This window comes from Amphiprion ocellaris, chromosome 13 (assembly GCF_022539595.1).
Source record: "Amphiprion ocellaris isolate individual 3 ecotype Okinawa chromosome 13, ASM2253959v1, whole genome shotgun sequence".
NCBI lineage: Eukaryota > Metazoa > Chordata > Actinopteri > Pomacentridae > Amphiprion > Amphiprion ocellaris.
The window spans coordinates 11,131,412-11,147,566 of record NC_072778.1 but is presented as its reverse complement, the minus strand read 5'-3'; the positions used below and the strand labels follow the sequence as shown (position 1 = coordinate 11,147,566).

The 16,155-nt window shown below is 36.9% G+C and overlaps 2 protein-coding genes and 1 non-coding gene across 3 annotated transcripts; 1 reads left to right on the top strand and 2 right to left on the bottom strand.

The window, feature by feature from the left end:
- Window positions 1–1,980: 1,980 nt before the first annotated feature.
- Window positions 1,981–6,820, top strand: LOC111586349 (beta-2-microglobulin-like). The gene is made up of 4 exons (XM_023296035.3): window positions 1,981–2,183; window positions 3,896–4,168; window positions 5,713–5,750; window positions 5,880–6,820. Exons 1-3 carry the CDS (start codon window positions 2,117–2,119, stop codon window positions 5,724–5,726), a joined length of 354 nt encoding a protein of 117 aa, XP_023151803.1. The 5' UTR covers window positions 1,981–2,116; the 3' UTR covers window positions 5,727–5,750; window positions 5,880–6,820.
- Window positions 6,821–9,307: 2,487 nt separating this feature from the next.
- trnal-aag (transfer RNA leucine (anticodon AAG)) lies at window positions 9,308–9,389 on the bottom strand. Its single transcript has one exon. It is a non-coding gene; the product is annotated as a tRNA-Leu (tRNA).
- A 297-nt stretch (window positions 9,390–9,686) lies between these two features.
- Window positions 9,687–15,276, bottom strand: aurkb (aurora kinase B). The gene is made up of 9 exons (XM_023296036.3): window positions 15,160–15,276; window positions 13,899–13,937; window positions 13,544–13,625; window positions 13,417–13,462; window positions 13,136–13,324; window positions 11,745–11,883; window positions 11,453–11,601; window positions 11,157–11,331; window positions 9,687–10,393 (listed from the first exon to the last, which is right to left on the bottom strand). Exons 1-9 carry the CDS (start codon window positions 15,163–15,165, stop codon window positions 10,220–10,222), a joined length of 999 nt encoding a protein of 332 aa, XP_023151804.1. The 5' UTR covers window positions 15,166–15,276; the 3' UTR covers window positions 9,687–10,219.
- Between the last annotated feature and the right edge of the window lie 879 nt (window positions 15,277–16,155).

Below are 16,155 nucleotides of genomic sequence, written 5' to 3'. Positions count from 1 at the left end.
TGTTAAGGGACATCAGTATCTGGTGGAAGATGCTTATGATCATGCTGATGTGGCCGTAGACTCTACAGTATTTTAGTGACTCAATAAATGCCTAAGTTGTTCGTTAATTTTTCATGATTTATAGTTTTTAATAAACATTTATTTAATAGCGTACATATAATCAGTAAATGGCCTTTGCCTACCTATAGAAAAACACTCAGAATTCCGATATGTTAACAGTACTAAATAAATCAACAAATACATGCATACACACATAAATAAGTTAATACATTAACTGTGTTAAGATAAGATTTACATTTAGATGAAAGAAAAATATATGTAGAATTTCTTTGTCCAGTATTTTGAATTCAGTTGTTTATGTTTTTGCAGAATACAGTATTGCACACTGGTAGGTCATTACATTTTATTAGTATGGTTTCACTGAACCTGTGATCACAAAACAATACAAAATTCTTACTTTTATGTTAATAAAGCACTTAGAGCATTAAGTATGGCTAAGTGCTTTTTTCAAAAATATATGGCCCTCTGACTGGTAGTGGCCCCGAGTTCAGTAAAGTTGGAAAGATATTCACAGATTCAGACTTCTGACATCAATAACTCGTTAGATATAGGTTGTCAAAACATAAACGATGCCTCTTTCCCGTCGTTGTAAGGTAGACAATGTACTACAAGCCCAGTTTTATCAAAAGTGGCTGTCTTTCAAGCTGCACAAATAACATTAGTGTCTATGCGCAGCCGGCTGTGAACAGGTACAGTCTGCAAATTGCAAAACCGCTGCAACAGCGAAGAGACACAAATATTCAATAACTTAACTGTTATGTACTGTAGTGTCACCAAAATCACCGCAGCCATCAGCTGGTTCCTATTGACACCAATGTTATTCCTGCAGCTTGAAAGACAGCCACTTTTGATAAAACTGGGCTTGTAGCACATTGTCTAATTTCACTGAACTGTGGCCCCGAGGAGCCGTGGGGGCTGTCCTTTATTTTCATTTCTGAAAGGTGGCAACCCTATGCCGACCATAGATACACTATATTGCCAAAAGTATTCGCTCACCCATCCAAATAATCAGAATCAGATGTTCCAATTACTTCCATGGCCACAGGCGTATAAAATCAAGCATCTAGGCATGCAGACTACTTTTACAAACATTTGTGAAAGAATGGGTCGCTCTCAGGAGCTCAGTGAATTCCAGCGTGGAACTGTGATAGGATGCCATCTGTGCAACAAATCCAGTTGTGACATTTCCTCACTCCTTACTGTCACTTACGTTCATATGCGAGTCAAGGCAGGTGAGCGAATACTTTTGGCAATATAGCGTATATATAGAAGACTAGATACGCTAGCGTGCTGTCTTCTGTATATCTACGGTCTGACCAATAACTGCTCTCTGGCTCCGCCCTCTGAGAATCGTTGTCGTTTGGCTCCACACTTGCTGATGACCACTTCCGGTCTCAGAAAATGAAAAAAATGACCTTTTTATCGTTTCTGTCTCTTACTGATTTTATTTTTTGTTATTCTAAATATAAAATGAAAATCAGCGCATTTTAAAAATTTCGTATATCCCTTTTTGATCATGAAAAGGAGAAACGCCTTGTATTTCAATTTTAATTTTTGTATTTTAAAACGAAAATCAAATAACCACTCGTTTTTTTGTTCTTAAATACCCGTTTCAGAACGGAAAATCCAACTGCCAAAATATACACGGACCTTACTTCCACTAATTACACTATTTTATATTCTCAGTCCTGCAACACTTAACCACTTTACTTTGTATATAGTACCTTTTTTAGTATAGTATGTTTATCTATTTTTATTCCTATTTGCACTGCTGCTATTTGTCGTGTTCTTCCAAACAAATTTCGTTGTACTTCTGCACAATGACAATAAAGTCTCTTTATCTTTTTGTTTTTCCTGAATGCCGAAACCGACGGGTGACGTCACGGTAGCAACGTCGTTCTTTTTAGCTTTAGCGTGTGTTAGCACCGCCGCATACGAGGAAGAACACAAACACACTTCTTTCCGGTGTAGAGCTGGTCGAGGAGCGCCTGTCGTATCTCTTATAGGAACAAATTTGCTTTAACTTTTTGTGTGCTGACAGTCGAAAGCTGAAACCATGAGGGCATTAGGCTTGGCAGTTGTCTGTTTGATCTGTTTCACTGGTCTTTCAGTCGCCAAAGATGGTAAGTAATGTAGATCTGCTGTACTTGTGTTGGTTTCGATTTTACAAGTGGCTGCGTCACTACACTAACGGCCTGAAATGTGAGGTACCGACTTGTGTTCAGTTTGTATTCAGTTTATAACAAAATAATAAGAAATAGCCCAAGAGCAAGGGTTAAGCAGGTTGCCTCATGGGTTCGAAAAATATGTTACGATAGAATTTTTCAAGTGTAATTTTTTAAAAAAGCTTTATTTCCGGTTACTCGTAAACAGAGTCTAATAAATAGTTTTCATCTATAGGCTGACTATTCGTTTCCACAATTTTGAACTTCTTAAATAATCAGATTAGTTTTATACTTGCCATAATACCACTCCTGCAAGTATTATTGAATTAAAATAGCAAAAGTGAAAAATCGCTATAACTAATCCATTTGATACGCTTGTGAAATAATACTGTAATTATCTCGAGGAAACTACATTTAGACTTTAGTGTTTCTAGTGTTTTAGGATTCATTTTCTAACCTTTTAGCCCTTATTTTGTTACAGTAGTGAAGAGAGACAGAAACTTGGAACCTTGGACCTTGAACCGTGAAACTGGCATAGGAATTGCTTGGAATCAAGCCCATGGATTTGCTGCTCAGGTTTCTGATTCCATGTGGCATAGACTACTTAGCTATCAGGTCCCTCATATATCCATCCTTAGAGTGACTTTTTTCAATCAGTCAATCAAAGTTTGAATTTATATAGCCCTTTACAACAGCCCAAAGGGTGACCAAAGTGCTTCACAGTGAAAAGCAAGAGAATAACTTAAAAACAATACAGTAGCTTAAGACAGAGACAGCAGTAAAACAAACAATAAAACAGTAAAAATAAGCAGCAATGAAACAGCACTACAATATACATATAAAAGAAATAAAAATAATCAAATGTCACAGTGCTGCTAGGCATCAAAAGCCATTTTAAACAGAAAGGTTTTGAGTTTTGATTTAAAAAGACCCAGGTCAGTGATGGTGCACATGTCGGGGGGAGCTTGTTCCAGAGTATGGGTGCAGCTACAGAGAGCACCCGGTCACCTCAATGTTTATATTTTGACCTCGGTACTTCAAGCAGCCGCTGATTGGATGACCTCAGAGCTGGGACCAAATAAGAGCTCACTGGGAACAGTGACTTTAGGATAAATGTAAACAGTTTAGAATAAGGTCAAGATCAAGCGTAAGATGATTTAAACGATGAAGTGAATGTTGGGCCACCCATGTAAATTGCACACAGCCTCCCTCTCAATTTGTAGATAATGTAGATTGTGCTGCTGTGTGATGGTACTGCTGTTTAATAAAGACAAAGAAAGGAAGGCAACATTCTACATTTGTTTGTTGAGAACTGGACGGTGCCTAAAGGCAGATTTCCAAAGTTATGTCGATACACTCTATAGCTGTGATACTGAAAGAGAAAGAGCTGAGCTTCTGCTGGTACAATTAGGATGTCAGCTGAGCTCTAATCGGGTCCATCCCCATTTTGAATCGGGCTAAAAATAAAGCAAAGACTCTGAGAACTGTGATGTGTCACAAGACTACACCAAATTGTCTCATACTTTTATTCACAACACATTATGATCACTCTGGTTTACAATGTCTGCATTGCATTCACAAAAAGTGAGTGAATTCTAACTTAATTAGACTTTGTCAATGACATTACATTTTTTTTGTGCATATTTGAACTGATTTATGTTTCTCATTAGCTCCACCCGAGGTTCAGGTGTATACCCGTACACGCTCAGAAGTTGGGAAAGAAAACACCTTGATCTGTCACGTGAAAGGGTTCCATCCACCAGAAATCACCATTGATCTTCTCAAGAATGGAGTGAGCATGACTAATTCCAAGCAGACTGACCTGGCCTTTGATGAGACCTGGAACTACCACCTGACCAAGCATGTTCGTTTCACTCCAAACAAAGGAGAGAGGTTCGCCTGTAACGTGACTCACTTGGGAAAATCTAGGATGTACGACTGGGGTATGTGTAGTTTCCAGTTAACTTCTCTCTGTCTACTGTCCTTATGAGTTATTGACCAGCACTGAGTATAGTATTGTTAGATAACGTTGTACATACTTGCAAGGTTTCTTAAATGCGATCAAAAATTTTTTTTACAATAGCTACTTAGGTTGTGAGACGTAGATAGACTTCTCGTAGAAGCACTTTCTTGCATCTCGTGCACTTTATATCATGTATAGATTTTTATTATTACTATTATTTTATTGGAATGTACATCTACTTGTTTTTACTTTCAGACACACACTGAACTTGAACAGCCAAGCTTCGATCAGTAGCACAAGGACTTAATCGCCATGCCACCAGTCCCCTTCTCACATCGTCTTATATAGTTTCCTATTATGAAACAACTATAACTGTAAAAAGACCACCAACCTGAGAGAACAAGCTCAAGAAAACTCGTTAATTCTACATGAAACAAATGCAGTTATGCACCCACACTTACAGTAGATTACGAAATCAAATATGAGAACATAACACACATTCCATTTTTCCTTCTTACACAAAATTAGCAAAAAAAAAATCAAAATCTCCATTGATGTTTAGCTCTCTAGGTCTAAACTAATAACTAAGCACACAGAATATACATAAACTGAGACATTATTTCTCCATTAAGTGTGGTTATCAAGAAGTTTGTGATTTTTTTTGTTTGTTTTTTTTTGCTCGATAAATCAAATGCTTTGTGGTAGTTTTTAAATATTGCATTTTGAACCACTTTCAGCATGTTATTTGGTCCCACTGACATTTCGAGGATATGTTTGGATGCTAATATCTTAGGAACTATTGAAGATCACTTAATTATTGTTCTATTCTTATTGAGATTTCATCATGCCAATTATTCCAGATCTGCAATATTGAAAAAATAGTATGGATGAGGTGAAATATGAAAAGAAACGGAAGTCGTCATGGAAAGTAAACTCCATTAGGCAGCACTTTCATTACTCTAGTTTATAGTATATGCTGTCAAAAGGCCAATAAAATGTGAAATTCTCAAAATTTCAACTCTCTATATACAGTGCCAGATGCCAGATATTTTCTAATTTTGCATATTTGTCGCGCTTAAATGTTTTACATCATGAAACTAATTTTAATTTCAGACAAAGGTAGTGCAAGAATACACAAAATATAATTTATTGAAGGAAAAATGCTGTCCAGCCTTATCTTTCCCTATGTGAAAAAGTTAGCTACAAAAAAAAAGCCTGATACATAAAGAGACACGCACACAAATTAAACTTCAACTCCTAAAATGTTTTGTCAAAACCTGGACTACATCAGTGTTAATTAATATCATTAATCTGACCTCCAGAGTTTGTCTTCATCATAGTAAAGTTTTATTTTTATGGACTTGAAATTGTAGAGGTGGACACATTCAGATGGCATCAGATTAATGGAAAGGAAGTGCATGTCTGTTTGAAACGCTTTACATAGATCATTCCACATTTACAGCACACATTGTCCAGATATGAGCTAGAAATAATGTGTTTTTTGTTCATTTTTTTCCTCTACAGATGGCGACATGTAGATTTTACGCTGTGCCTCGCTCCAGGTATGTACTATATTCATTGTAAATTGTATTTAGGAATTCAGTAAACAAGTTTCAGTATTTTATATGAATGCGTTTGTGCAGTATTTGGCTGAGTGACTACATCTTGTTTTTACACTTTATTTACGACAGGTGTCTTCGCTGTAAGATGGAGAAGACAGGAATGTGCCTATAATCGTGGAATTTTCTGAAATCTTGGGTTTCATTGTAAAAGCTTCAACTGCACTCTCATCAGCTTTCTCTTTTTGTATCAGGAAATACACATCAAGGTATATAGCTTCATTTAGTGATTGTTGGGGTTTTCAGATACATAGCGAGGAAGAAATATAAACACTGCACTATTCCTGTTTTATTAGTATCTCAGTCATATGACAAATGACCCAAAATGTCCTTTGTCAGTGAGTTTAAAGGATAGGTTTCTGATTTTCATGTGCCTGTCTGTCCTGTATGAGCTTTGAAACAGATCTTTTGTGTTGGAGCCATTCCTCCTTTTAAAGCAGATCATTAACAAAGCCTTTCTTTAATGGGTTTCTGTCTAAATAGCAAAAAATGAGAAGGGGTAGTGTGAAATTTATGCAGGCTGCATAGTAGCTATAACTTAATTTTAAAAAAATAAAAAATTTGCTTCTCTGAACAACAAATAACAAATTTGCGTTTTTTTGCCATCACAGTGAGTGCAGCACCATCAGAGCTATTGTTAGATTTCTATTTTAAGCCAGTATATCCTGGAGAATTGCAATGTTTTTAAGCATATCTAGCTAAAGTGTAATATTGACATTGGTCTGTAATTAACATTGACAGACACTAAATACCTGTCAGGGTAAAAGTTCACAGTGAAGTTTGAAACTGTCACATAAAATGTTGTACTTGTCGGTTGAAGTTTTTGTATTTTTGCTTTGTAAATGTGTACATTTAAAAGGTATCAGCAAAAAGACAAAATCAGTTAGGATATAGTAGCCCATCCAGTCTTACTCATCTGTTGTAATAATATTTGCAGGAGTGATATTGCTGCAAACTTGGAACCAAAGCAGCCCAACATGAATTATTTTCATTAAACATAGATTCACACTAAATTCTGGTTGTTCTGGTCTGTGAGTCCCACCATCACTGGACAGTGTCTTCCCATTCTCACAATTCACATTTTAGCTCCGTGTTTCACAGTAGGGATTGTATACTTCTCATTATAGGCCTTGTTTACTCCTCTCCAAATGTAGCGTTTATGGTTGTGGCCAAAAAGTTCAATTTTGGTCTCATCACTCCAAATGACTTTGTTCCAGAAGTTTTGAGGCTTGTCTCTGTGCTGTTTGGCATATTGTAAGCGGGATGCTTTGTGGCATTTGCGTAGTAACGGCTTTCTTCTGGCGACTCGACCATGCAGCCCATTTGTGTTCAAGTGCCTCCTTATTGTGCATCTTGAAACAGCCACACCAGTTTTTTTTTCAGAGACTCCTGTATTTCAGCTGAAGTTATTTGTGGGTTTTTCTTTGCATCCCGAGAAATTTTTCTGGCAGCTGTAGCTGAAATTTTTGTTGGTCTACCTGACCGTGGTTTGGTTTCAACAAAACCCCTCAGTTTCCACTTCTTAATTAATGTCTGAACACTGCTGATAGACATTTTCAGATCCTTGGATATCTTTTTATATCTCTTTCCTGTTTTATGCAGTTCAATTACCTTTTCCCGCAGATCCTTTGACAATTCTTTTGCTTACCCCATGATTTAGAAGCCAGAAACATCAGTGCAGCACTGGATGAAAGATGAAGGGCCTGTCAAGAGCCCAGAAACTCACTGGCCTTTTATACACACAGACTAATTACAAGCAAATAGATCACAGGTGAGGATGGTTACCTTTAGTAGCCATTCAAACCCGTTTGTATCAACTTGTGTGCCTGTTATCAGGCCAAACCTCCAGGGTATGTAAACTTTTGATCAGGGCCATTTGGGTACTTTCTATTGTCATTATAATTTAAAAAGAATAAACACAGTTGTTTGATAATAAAAAAAACTATAGCACAACACTAACCATGAGTGAAAGAAAGGTGACCCCAAACTTTTGAACGGTAGTGTATGCATATCTGATAATGTATTCAGTTCAGACGTTTTGAAAGTGATACATGAATATTACTAGATCTAAGCAAATAAGATTGCTGTTGCAACTATGCAGGGCAAATTATGTGTTTATGTATGTAACTGTGAGACTACAGGCCATAGACAGTAGAAGTTTATGTCAATAACTGACAAAATATGACAACAGGTAGCCGGGTAGCAATAAAAACCCAGTTTATTGTAAATTGCAGCAATTGGACAGATTTTTCTGTGTTTTTTCAGCCACACAGGCAGCAGATTTGTGTTATTTACTATCCGTTATGTGTTTGGCATAGTGGCACCTGCATCTCTTCTCCTGGACTATTTAAGAGGTTGCTCACACAAATTACTCTTACATAAAATGAAAACAAGTATTCCAAAGTACATGACTAACCTCTGTAAATCCCATTGTGCACTTTATGTGGCGTTAATGTTTTACCAACCACCAGTGAAGAAGAAGAAGAAGAAGAAGAAGACAAGCATTTAGTTGCTGCAGTCACAATTTTTTGTTAGGGTTGTAATCAGAGGTGGGTAGAGTAGCCAAAAATTGTACTCAAGTAAGAGTAACGTTGCTTCAAAATAATATCACTCAAGTAGAAGTAAAAAGTAGTCATCCAAAAAATTACTCAAGTAAGAGTAAAAAAGTGTTTGGTGAAAAGACTACTCAAGTACTGAGTAACTGATTCTAATGTCCGATTTATTTTCTTAGAAATGATGTCATCAGACAGACAAAAATGTAAAATAATGTGCAAATTCTGGTATTTCCAAATAATAATTTTTTTAAAAAAATAGCAAAAAGACATAACATCTTTACAAAATAACAAGTTAAGTTACAAGAAACACAAATTTCCAAATCTGAGTTTTTCGCAACATAAAGCTTGTGAAACAAATACCTGTACTAAGGTAACGTTTTTATGTTTGAACAGTGCAGACTACTTCCAGTGGCATGGTATGACAGAGTAAAACTACTCTCAAAAGTACTTTTTTTTTTTTTTTTTTTAAAGTTACTCACGTAAATGTAACTCGTTACTACCCACCTCTGGTTGTAATATTCAGCTTAGCATGGAGGTGTTTAACTGTATTAGGTTCGTGTTTTTCTTTGATCTTTTGACCACCTTCGCTGATATTAAACAGGACAGACTATTAAATCCACACAGCGCCCTCTAGCAGCAGTGAGGTGCGACAAATACATCTCCATTTCTTCACGTTTAATACAGTAACTGCGTAATTAGATTAATTTAGTTGGCAGAGAAACAAACTCTGAATTAATATGGCTCAGCTTACTAACAGTTACATATTTATGTAGACGGTAAACGGTTAACCGACGTGCCACGTTTCTGCCGTGTTCCTCGTGTAATTTCGTCAAAAACTAATCCACAAACAACGTCCGTTAGATCAAATCAGTGGACTACGTTCTGTATTTAGGGAGTGAATGATCAATTACACAGTACCAATGACTGGAATGAAAGCAAAAGTAATGGCAGCGGTGGGATTCGAACCCACGCCCCCGAAGAGACTGGAGCCTTAATCCAGCGCCTTAGACCGCTCGGCCACGCTACCTTAAGTTCAACACGGCGACAACATATACCATATAGTTGTATAAATGAAACTGGTTAAGAATTTATATTGTGCCTTGTTCTTTTGTGAGAGCTACCTACAGCTTTGCAATAAATCAATCATATCTTCATGGATAAATCTTTTTCTGGAACCTGATACTCACTCCACGTTCAGTTATGGAATATAAACTCCTTTAAAAGCCTTACAAATTGCATCCTCCAAAGTTAAGATTTTCTACAAGTTTCCACAAAGACTGAAGACAACCTCTGCACAATCAATTACTCATTACATGTCCAGAAATTCTTTCAGAATATTTATTAGAAATACAGCTTGAGAAAGATAAAGCATGCTTTCCAGCCCCCAAGCCCTAAACACGTCATCTTAAACTATTTGAGAATATACTCAGATGGAGGCAGTAGTACTTTGGTGTCAACACCATCTGACACAGAAATCCAAAACAGAGCCATGCGCATTTTAAAACGTTTCAATAAAGAAATAATAAAAATACAAACACCTCATGAGAAAGAACTAGACATAGATAATGACATCACATTGTACAATGTAAAAAATTAAAAAAGTGGGTACGCATGTTTACTAGTTGGAGCAATTAATCAAGTGATAGGGGGAAAAAAAACAGCAATTCTTTGATGATCTATTAACTGCTGTCATTTTCAAGCAAGAGTAGTGAAATATTCTTCACATTCTAAAGTTCCAGCTTTTCAAATGACAGATTTTTTTCTCCTTATCTTCGTCATGTACAGAGCATATATATAAAGTCTCTTGTGGAGGATAGATAAAACATCCCTCAGAGGAAGCAGGCTTCTCAGGTGGGCTCAGGATTTCTTGGCTGGGTAGGTCGGAGGCAAGAGCCGGTGGGAGTTGGAGCGCACCCACGGGTGGTCGATGACGCTCTGTAGAGAGAGGCGATCGATGGGGTTGTGGCGAAGCAGCTTGGAGATCAGGTCCCGAGCACCATCTGAGACGATTTTAGGGAACTTCAGATCCACCTATGAATGGCAAGATGGAATTTATTCATCTGTACAGTGACTACTACAGGAAAAATGGCATTCCTTAGGATTTCAACTCAATTTATCAATCACAGTTGAAGTTACTTTGCACTTCAAATGAGCGTATATGAATTTCTGGTAATAACAATCCAAGTTTGAATAATAATTTCACCTTTGTTTTTTAATACAATTAAGTGTAGCTGATCAATCGGATATCATTTAAGTACACAAACCCAAGACTAGCTAAATTTATCTCAGATTTAAGTCTGTATGATCGTCTGACCGCTTGTGTTTCTTGCTTTGTTGGACTTTCAAATTTTCCCAAGTTTTTAGCAAATATCTTGAGTATAATACTATTATTTCTAACAGGAATAATGAAAAACTGCCAGAATATCCCTTTAACACTTCATATTAATACATTGCAAATGGGCATTAACCACTTAAGTTTTTTTCAAACACCACAATGTTTAAAAAGGTTTCAGAGACCAGAAGGGCGAGTGGAAGCAGAGCACGTCCTCACTCTTTAGGAACATTACCTTCCAAACACTCATTCCAAGATAAGCACCAGTGTGCTGAGCCCTGTTAGGCCAAACCTTCACTACCTCGACTGGTGTCAGAAATTCAAGATACCTGAAAAGTTCCTCCCACATAGAGCAGAATGACTGCGGTTTCTGGCAGCTGCTGCTCTTAGATTTTACTACACTAATGTTGACATCACTAACAGATTTAACTGATTCAGTGCATTACACACTCAGACACCAACCTTCATAATTCTTTTGTATGTTTCTGAGTGGCTGGCTGCTTCAAATGGTGGGTTGCCGACTAAACATTCATAGCAAAGGACTCCAATGCACCACAAGTCCACCTTCTCACTGTGAGTGTGCCCCTCGACCATCTCTGGAGGAAGATAGTCCAGTGTTCCGCACATGGTGCGGCGTCTGGAAGAGTATAAAATGAACAGTGAGTTGAGCAGGGAAGGCAGAGAAGTGGCCAGGTGTAATGGCATAGAGGAGGTTTTATAACAAACCACAGTGATGTGTTGACACTGTGGTTCCTCACCGTAGAGACGGTGCGTGGACAGACCAGCCAAAATCAGCAATTTTCAGCTCTCCACGATAACCGAGAAGCAGATTCTCTGGCTTGATGTCACGATGAATCACTTTCTTCTCATGGCAATACAATAGAGCGTCAGAGATCTCCTCCATGTACTGGAAATTTAAAGATGTTAGAATTAAATTACAACCACACCCAAATAATACTAGCAACATAAGACAATCAAATCCATTTTTGAAGCTGAAAACATTACAGTAGAATTTCTCTTCACCAGTTTGCAAATTTGGTCAATTCTTACCGTGGCACTACGCCGGTCATCAAACCTTCCACATCTCTGTAGCTCTTTGTACATTTCACCACGTGGGGCATATTCAAGAACCAAGAACACCCTCTTGCGGTCATGGAAATAATTGTAGAAGCGAAGGATGTTGGGGTGCCTGAGGAATAAAGAGCAGATTTTGGGGTAGGTGTTGACAGTATTACAAAAATAAATCTTTCTGAGCAAGCTATATGAGTATGAATTGAAATAATGTATTATTGAGCTATCCGCTTAATCTAGAAACAGACAATTACATCAAAAAATCATTTAACTGTTTATCTTGAGCTATCATTGCCATTAGTCACTCCTGCTGTCACAAAGACATCAGATGTTTTCTTTTTCAGACGAACATCATCAGTGTTTCAGCTCAAGCAGAGGCAAAATTATTGTATGACTTTAGTGTTTAACCTATCATTGAAGTGTATAAAAAAATCTTAAAAACTACTCCAAAAAGATGCATTAATTCACAGTAAAATTTGTGAGGTGTTTAATTAAACAAGCTTGTATTTGGCACCTGTTATATTAGGTGGGTGAATGCGAGCAATTGATGAATGTTCCCGAAATACACAGCAGATGGCAGCAAGTACCCTTCCAAGAAATGTGTATAGAGATGTACAGAATTGTCCTAAAATAGGACACAGGAATTCCAAAAAGGGGAATTTTGAATGGCAAACAGTGCTAAAGTGGCAAAATGTTACTATTACTCTTTCAATTCAATTCAATTTTATTTATATAGCGCCAATTACAGTCAAATTGTCTCGAGACGCTTTACAGAACCCATATGCCTGAACCCCAGAGCAAGCCAATTTTAATTTTAATTTTTAATTTTAAGTGCACAAAAATAGTCTGGAAAAAAAGAACTGTAAAATATTTTTAAAAATACAGAGGTACTGGTTTAATTTGTGTCAACTACTGTTATTATAGAAAACTAGGGTTTGACTGATTATCAGATCTGATATTCATATTACTGGTATCGGTTTTTACCTATTTTAACCAATTCCCAATAAAATAAATCACTTATCAATGTTCTACTTAGGCTCTGATGCAGCCGCCTCCTTTTATCTGTAGTCATCACAAGTAATAGCCCATCAACATGATAAATTATGAAAAGTTTTCTTTCAGTTGAACATACAATTGAATTTTGAGAGAGTTTATTTTGTTCTTAAATCAACATTTTATTGTTTTTCTTGCAGATGTCTGTCATTTCATAGCATTGGTTATTCGTGGAAAAAAGACATCTGGATCGACTCACGTGTGAAAACCCATATCGAGTGCTCGAGATACCCAAGTGACATGTACAGCAACTTTGTAGCAGATGTACATCAACTTTAATATACAAGAGATGACAAAAATGCTTTCATGATACTAACTTGAGATGGGCCTGAATCTCAATCTCCCTCCTGAGTTGATGCTCCACGCCTTCCTTCTCCATCTGGGACTTGAACAACACCTTCAGCGCCACAATTGCTTGCAGCTCCTTCACCCTTGCAAGGTACACATTGCCAAACTTGCCTTTTCCAAGTGGGCGACCGATGTCGAAGTCATCAATGGAAATTTTCCTGTATTAAGTGCAGAACGTCATTTACATGATTGCAATCATTAAACAAAACAAACACTATACAAATAGAGAAGCATTACTGAGTATACTTACTTTGAAACTAAGCTGGAGGATGAGCCAACACATTCTCTTCCGGGACCTATAAACAACAATACAATCAAAATACGCACATATAATGAAGTTTCTGAAAGGCATTTGTACGTGAGGAGAAAGAACTTACCTGTGATGGCATTTTTGATTGTCTCTGCTCGTGGCTTCACCAGAACACGCTGTGGGCCTGTGACCGTACTTGGGGTCGCAAACTGATGTTCAGAGGAAAAACAAAAATGCAGCTACTTAGTGCTTCACCGGCACAAAAAACAATAGAAAAAAAGAACAAAAAAAAAACTAACTCTACGCCATAAAATGACAATAGTATTGAATGCTAGGCATTTTGTTTGAACACTGATTTCCAGTTTTTTCATGTCACTTCAGACCATGCTCAGTCTGACATGTCCTCTTATTAAGTCCAACTAGTGATCACTTTTCAATTACTTCTATAGCCAATCTTTGCAACTACAACTATTATTACTTACCGGTCTCTGGAGACCTCTAGGCTCGTAATTTTCCTTATTCTGTGAAGAAATAAACACCACTCACATAAACTCACAGTACATTTGAGCCACTACACCTCTTTGTCATTCACATTTATTTTAAGCATCAAGTTCTTTATCGAAGACATGATAAACAACTTAGCATCTAGCAATTATTTTCACTGTCAAATAATCAATTGTTCTTTTTTCATATTATCGATTTGTTGTTTGGCCTACAAAATGTCAGGAAATGGTGAATAATGTTGATCAGTGTTTCCCAAAGCCCAAGATGACATCCTCAAATGTCTTGTTTTGTCCACAGTTTAAACATATTCAGGTTACTGTAATAGAGGATAGTGTTTTGAATACCTGGAACAAACATTTGGCTGCTTTTTCGTAAAAATTACCCAAACTCATTATCAATGAATTTAATACTTCACTAATCGATTAATAGCTGCAGCTGTAAAGAAAAAAAAAACATGAATGGCAAAAGTTCACTGGGTTTTTCCTACTTGAAGAAACGCTGTCATAACACTAACAGGTGACTTTCATCTGTATACACCTACAGCTGCTTCTAGTGGGAGTAGACGCACAACATTTGATCTTCCACTAATATTTTCTTTATTTTTCAAGAAATAGTGTTTGTACTGGATTGCATTGGACTGATCCTTTTTCTGACATTTTCAGAGTCAGTGTATACAGATTGAGAGATCTGTAGTTGAATATTTAGCTCCACAGTTGTAAATGTTATACCACATTCACGTAACTGATTACAATCCCACATGTGAAGTATATCAAATTTTTTAAACACATTATTGTCAAGTTTACATTATATTTTTGGTGCAAGTGCTCTCTATTGATACAAATCTGCATCTTCTGAGGACGTGTTGCACGTTTGAGTTAAATTAAAACGTTTCAGTTAAACAATGAAAATGGTTGTATAGGCCACAGTTGAGTTAAGTTAGTTAATGTTAATAACTGTCTCAAAACTATGGTTGAATTCTAAGGTCGATCTATTTTAACTAAAATCTGTTCATTTATGTATATTTAGCCGGGGACATATATCACACTACTTCTTATCATGTTTACCTCAAGCTAACGTTACATGTTAGCCAGCTAAGGTAGCTAGCACATCCAAGCCTAGCTAACGTTAGCTACAATCTGCGTCAACTTCAGCAATACATGCTACGCTGTCATAAGCAGTTCGGTGTTTTCAACTGACGCCAAATTCTGTCTCTCCAATAAATAATAAACAACAAATTACCTGCATTGTAGGAAAGGGAAATACTGGTTACTTTACAGCGTGGAATATCTGGTCTTTCTATTCAGAACTTCCTCGGCCGCCAACGTTTTCAAAAAGCCAGTCTCCGCGAATGTCATTGGTCGGTGTGCCGCACACAGAAAGCGCCCATTGGTCAGAAGGAAGCGTGTGATTGGTTAGCACTGACAGTCGTCCCGCCCTCGGTCCTGTTTGCTTTTTCAATTGTACGAACGGAGAAGTGTTCTTATTAATGTTAAATGTTGTCAGAAAACTGGATCATAATGCCATTTATTTTTTTATTGTATTTATTTATTTATAAAATGGCCGTGGTGTCATTAGATGTGTCTTATGAAAGATCAGGTAGATCCTTTACTCTAATTCAAATACCCCCCCCCAAGACACACACAAACACACACACACACACACACACACACACACACACACACACACACACACACACACACACACACACACACACACACACACACACACACACACACACACACACACACATCATGGCCTTCTTTGTGTCTGACTGTATATTGCACTGATTTTTGCTGACGGCTATAACTACAAACACTTGGTGTTTCTTTGTAAAATGTGATGCAATAACTAGTGAAAATGTTTAAGGCTGAAACAAATATCAAAAATAATCTGCATATTACATAGAATACTGTTATGTGCTTCTTAAAAACTTAACTGGCATTTTCCTTGATTCCTTGATTAATCAAAAACCCAAATATATTTTACTAAAATTATATAAAACAAAGACAATATTAACATTTCATATCTGAGAAAATATACAACCAGAGAATAATGGGATTTTTCTTTAGCTGAAACTAGGGCTAAGAGGTTTTGGGAAAATATCGAGTTACATTTTTTTCTAATACTGTGATTGTGCCATGTAATTTCTTAAAGTTAAGCTTCAGTTCATTATTCACTGTGTAAGAAATGTAAAACAAGTGATAGAGCACGAACATATTAGACAGACAGGTGATG

What these genes read in the sequence shown, in the direction of transcription:
- LOC111586349 (XM_023296035.3), top strand. Translation starts at nt 2,117, where the DNA reads ATGAGGGCATTAGGCTTGGCAGTTGTCTGTTTGATCTGTTTCACTGGT. An exon ending in TCTTTCAGTCGCCAAAGATG is followed by an intron (nt 2,184 to 3,895) that starts GTAAGTAATGTA and finishes GTTTCTCATTAG; the next exon opens with CTCCACCCGAGGTTCAGGTG.
- aurkb (XM_023296036.3), bottom strand. An exon ending in CTAGAGGTCTCCAGAGACCG is followed by an intron (nt 13,626 to 13,898) that starts GTAAGTAATAAT and finishes TCTGAACATCAG; the next exon opens with TTTGCGACCCCAAGTACGGT. An exon ending in AATCAAAAATGCCATCACAG is followed by an intron (nt 13,463 to 13,543) that starts GTAAGTTCTTTC and finishes TGTTGTTTATAG; the next exon opens with GTCCCGGAAGAGAATGTGTT.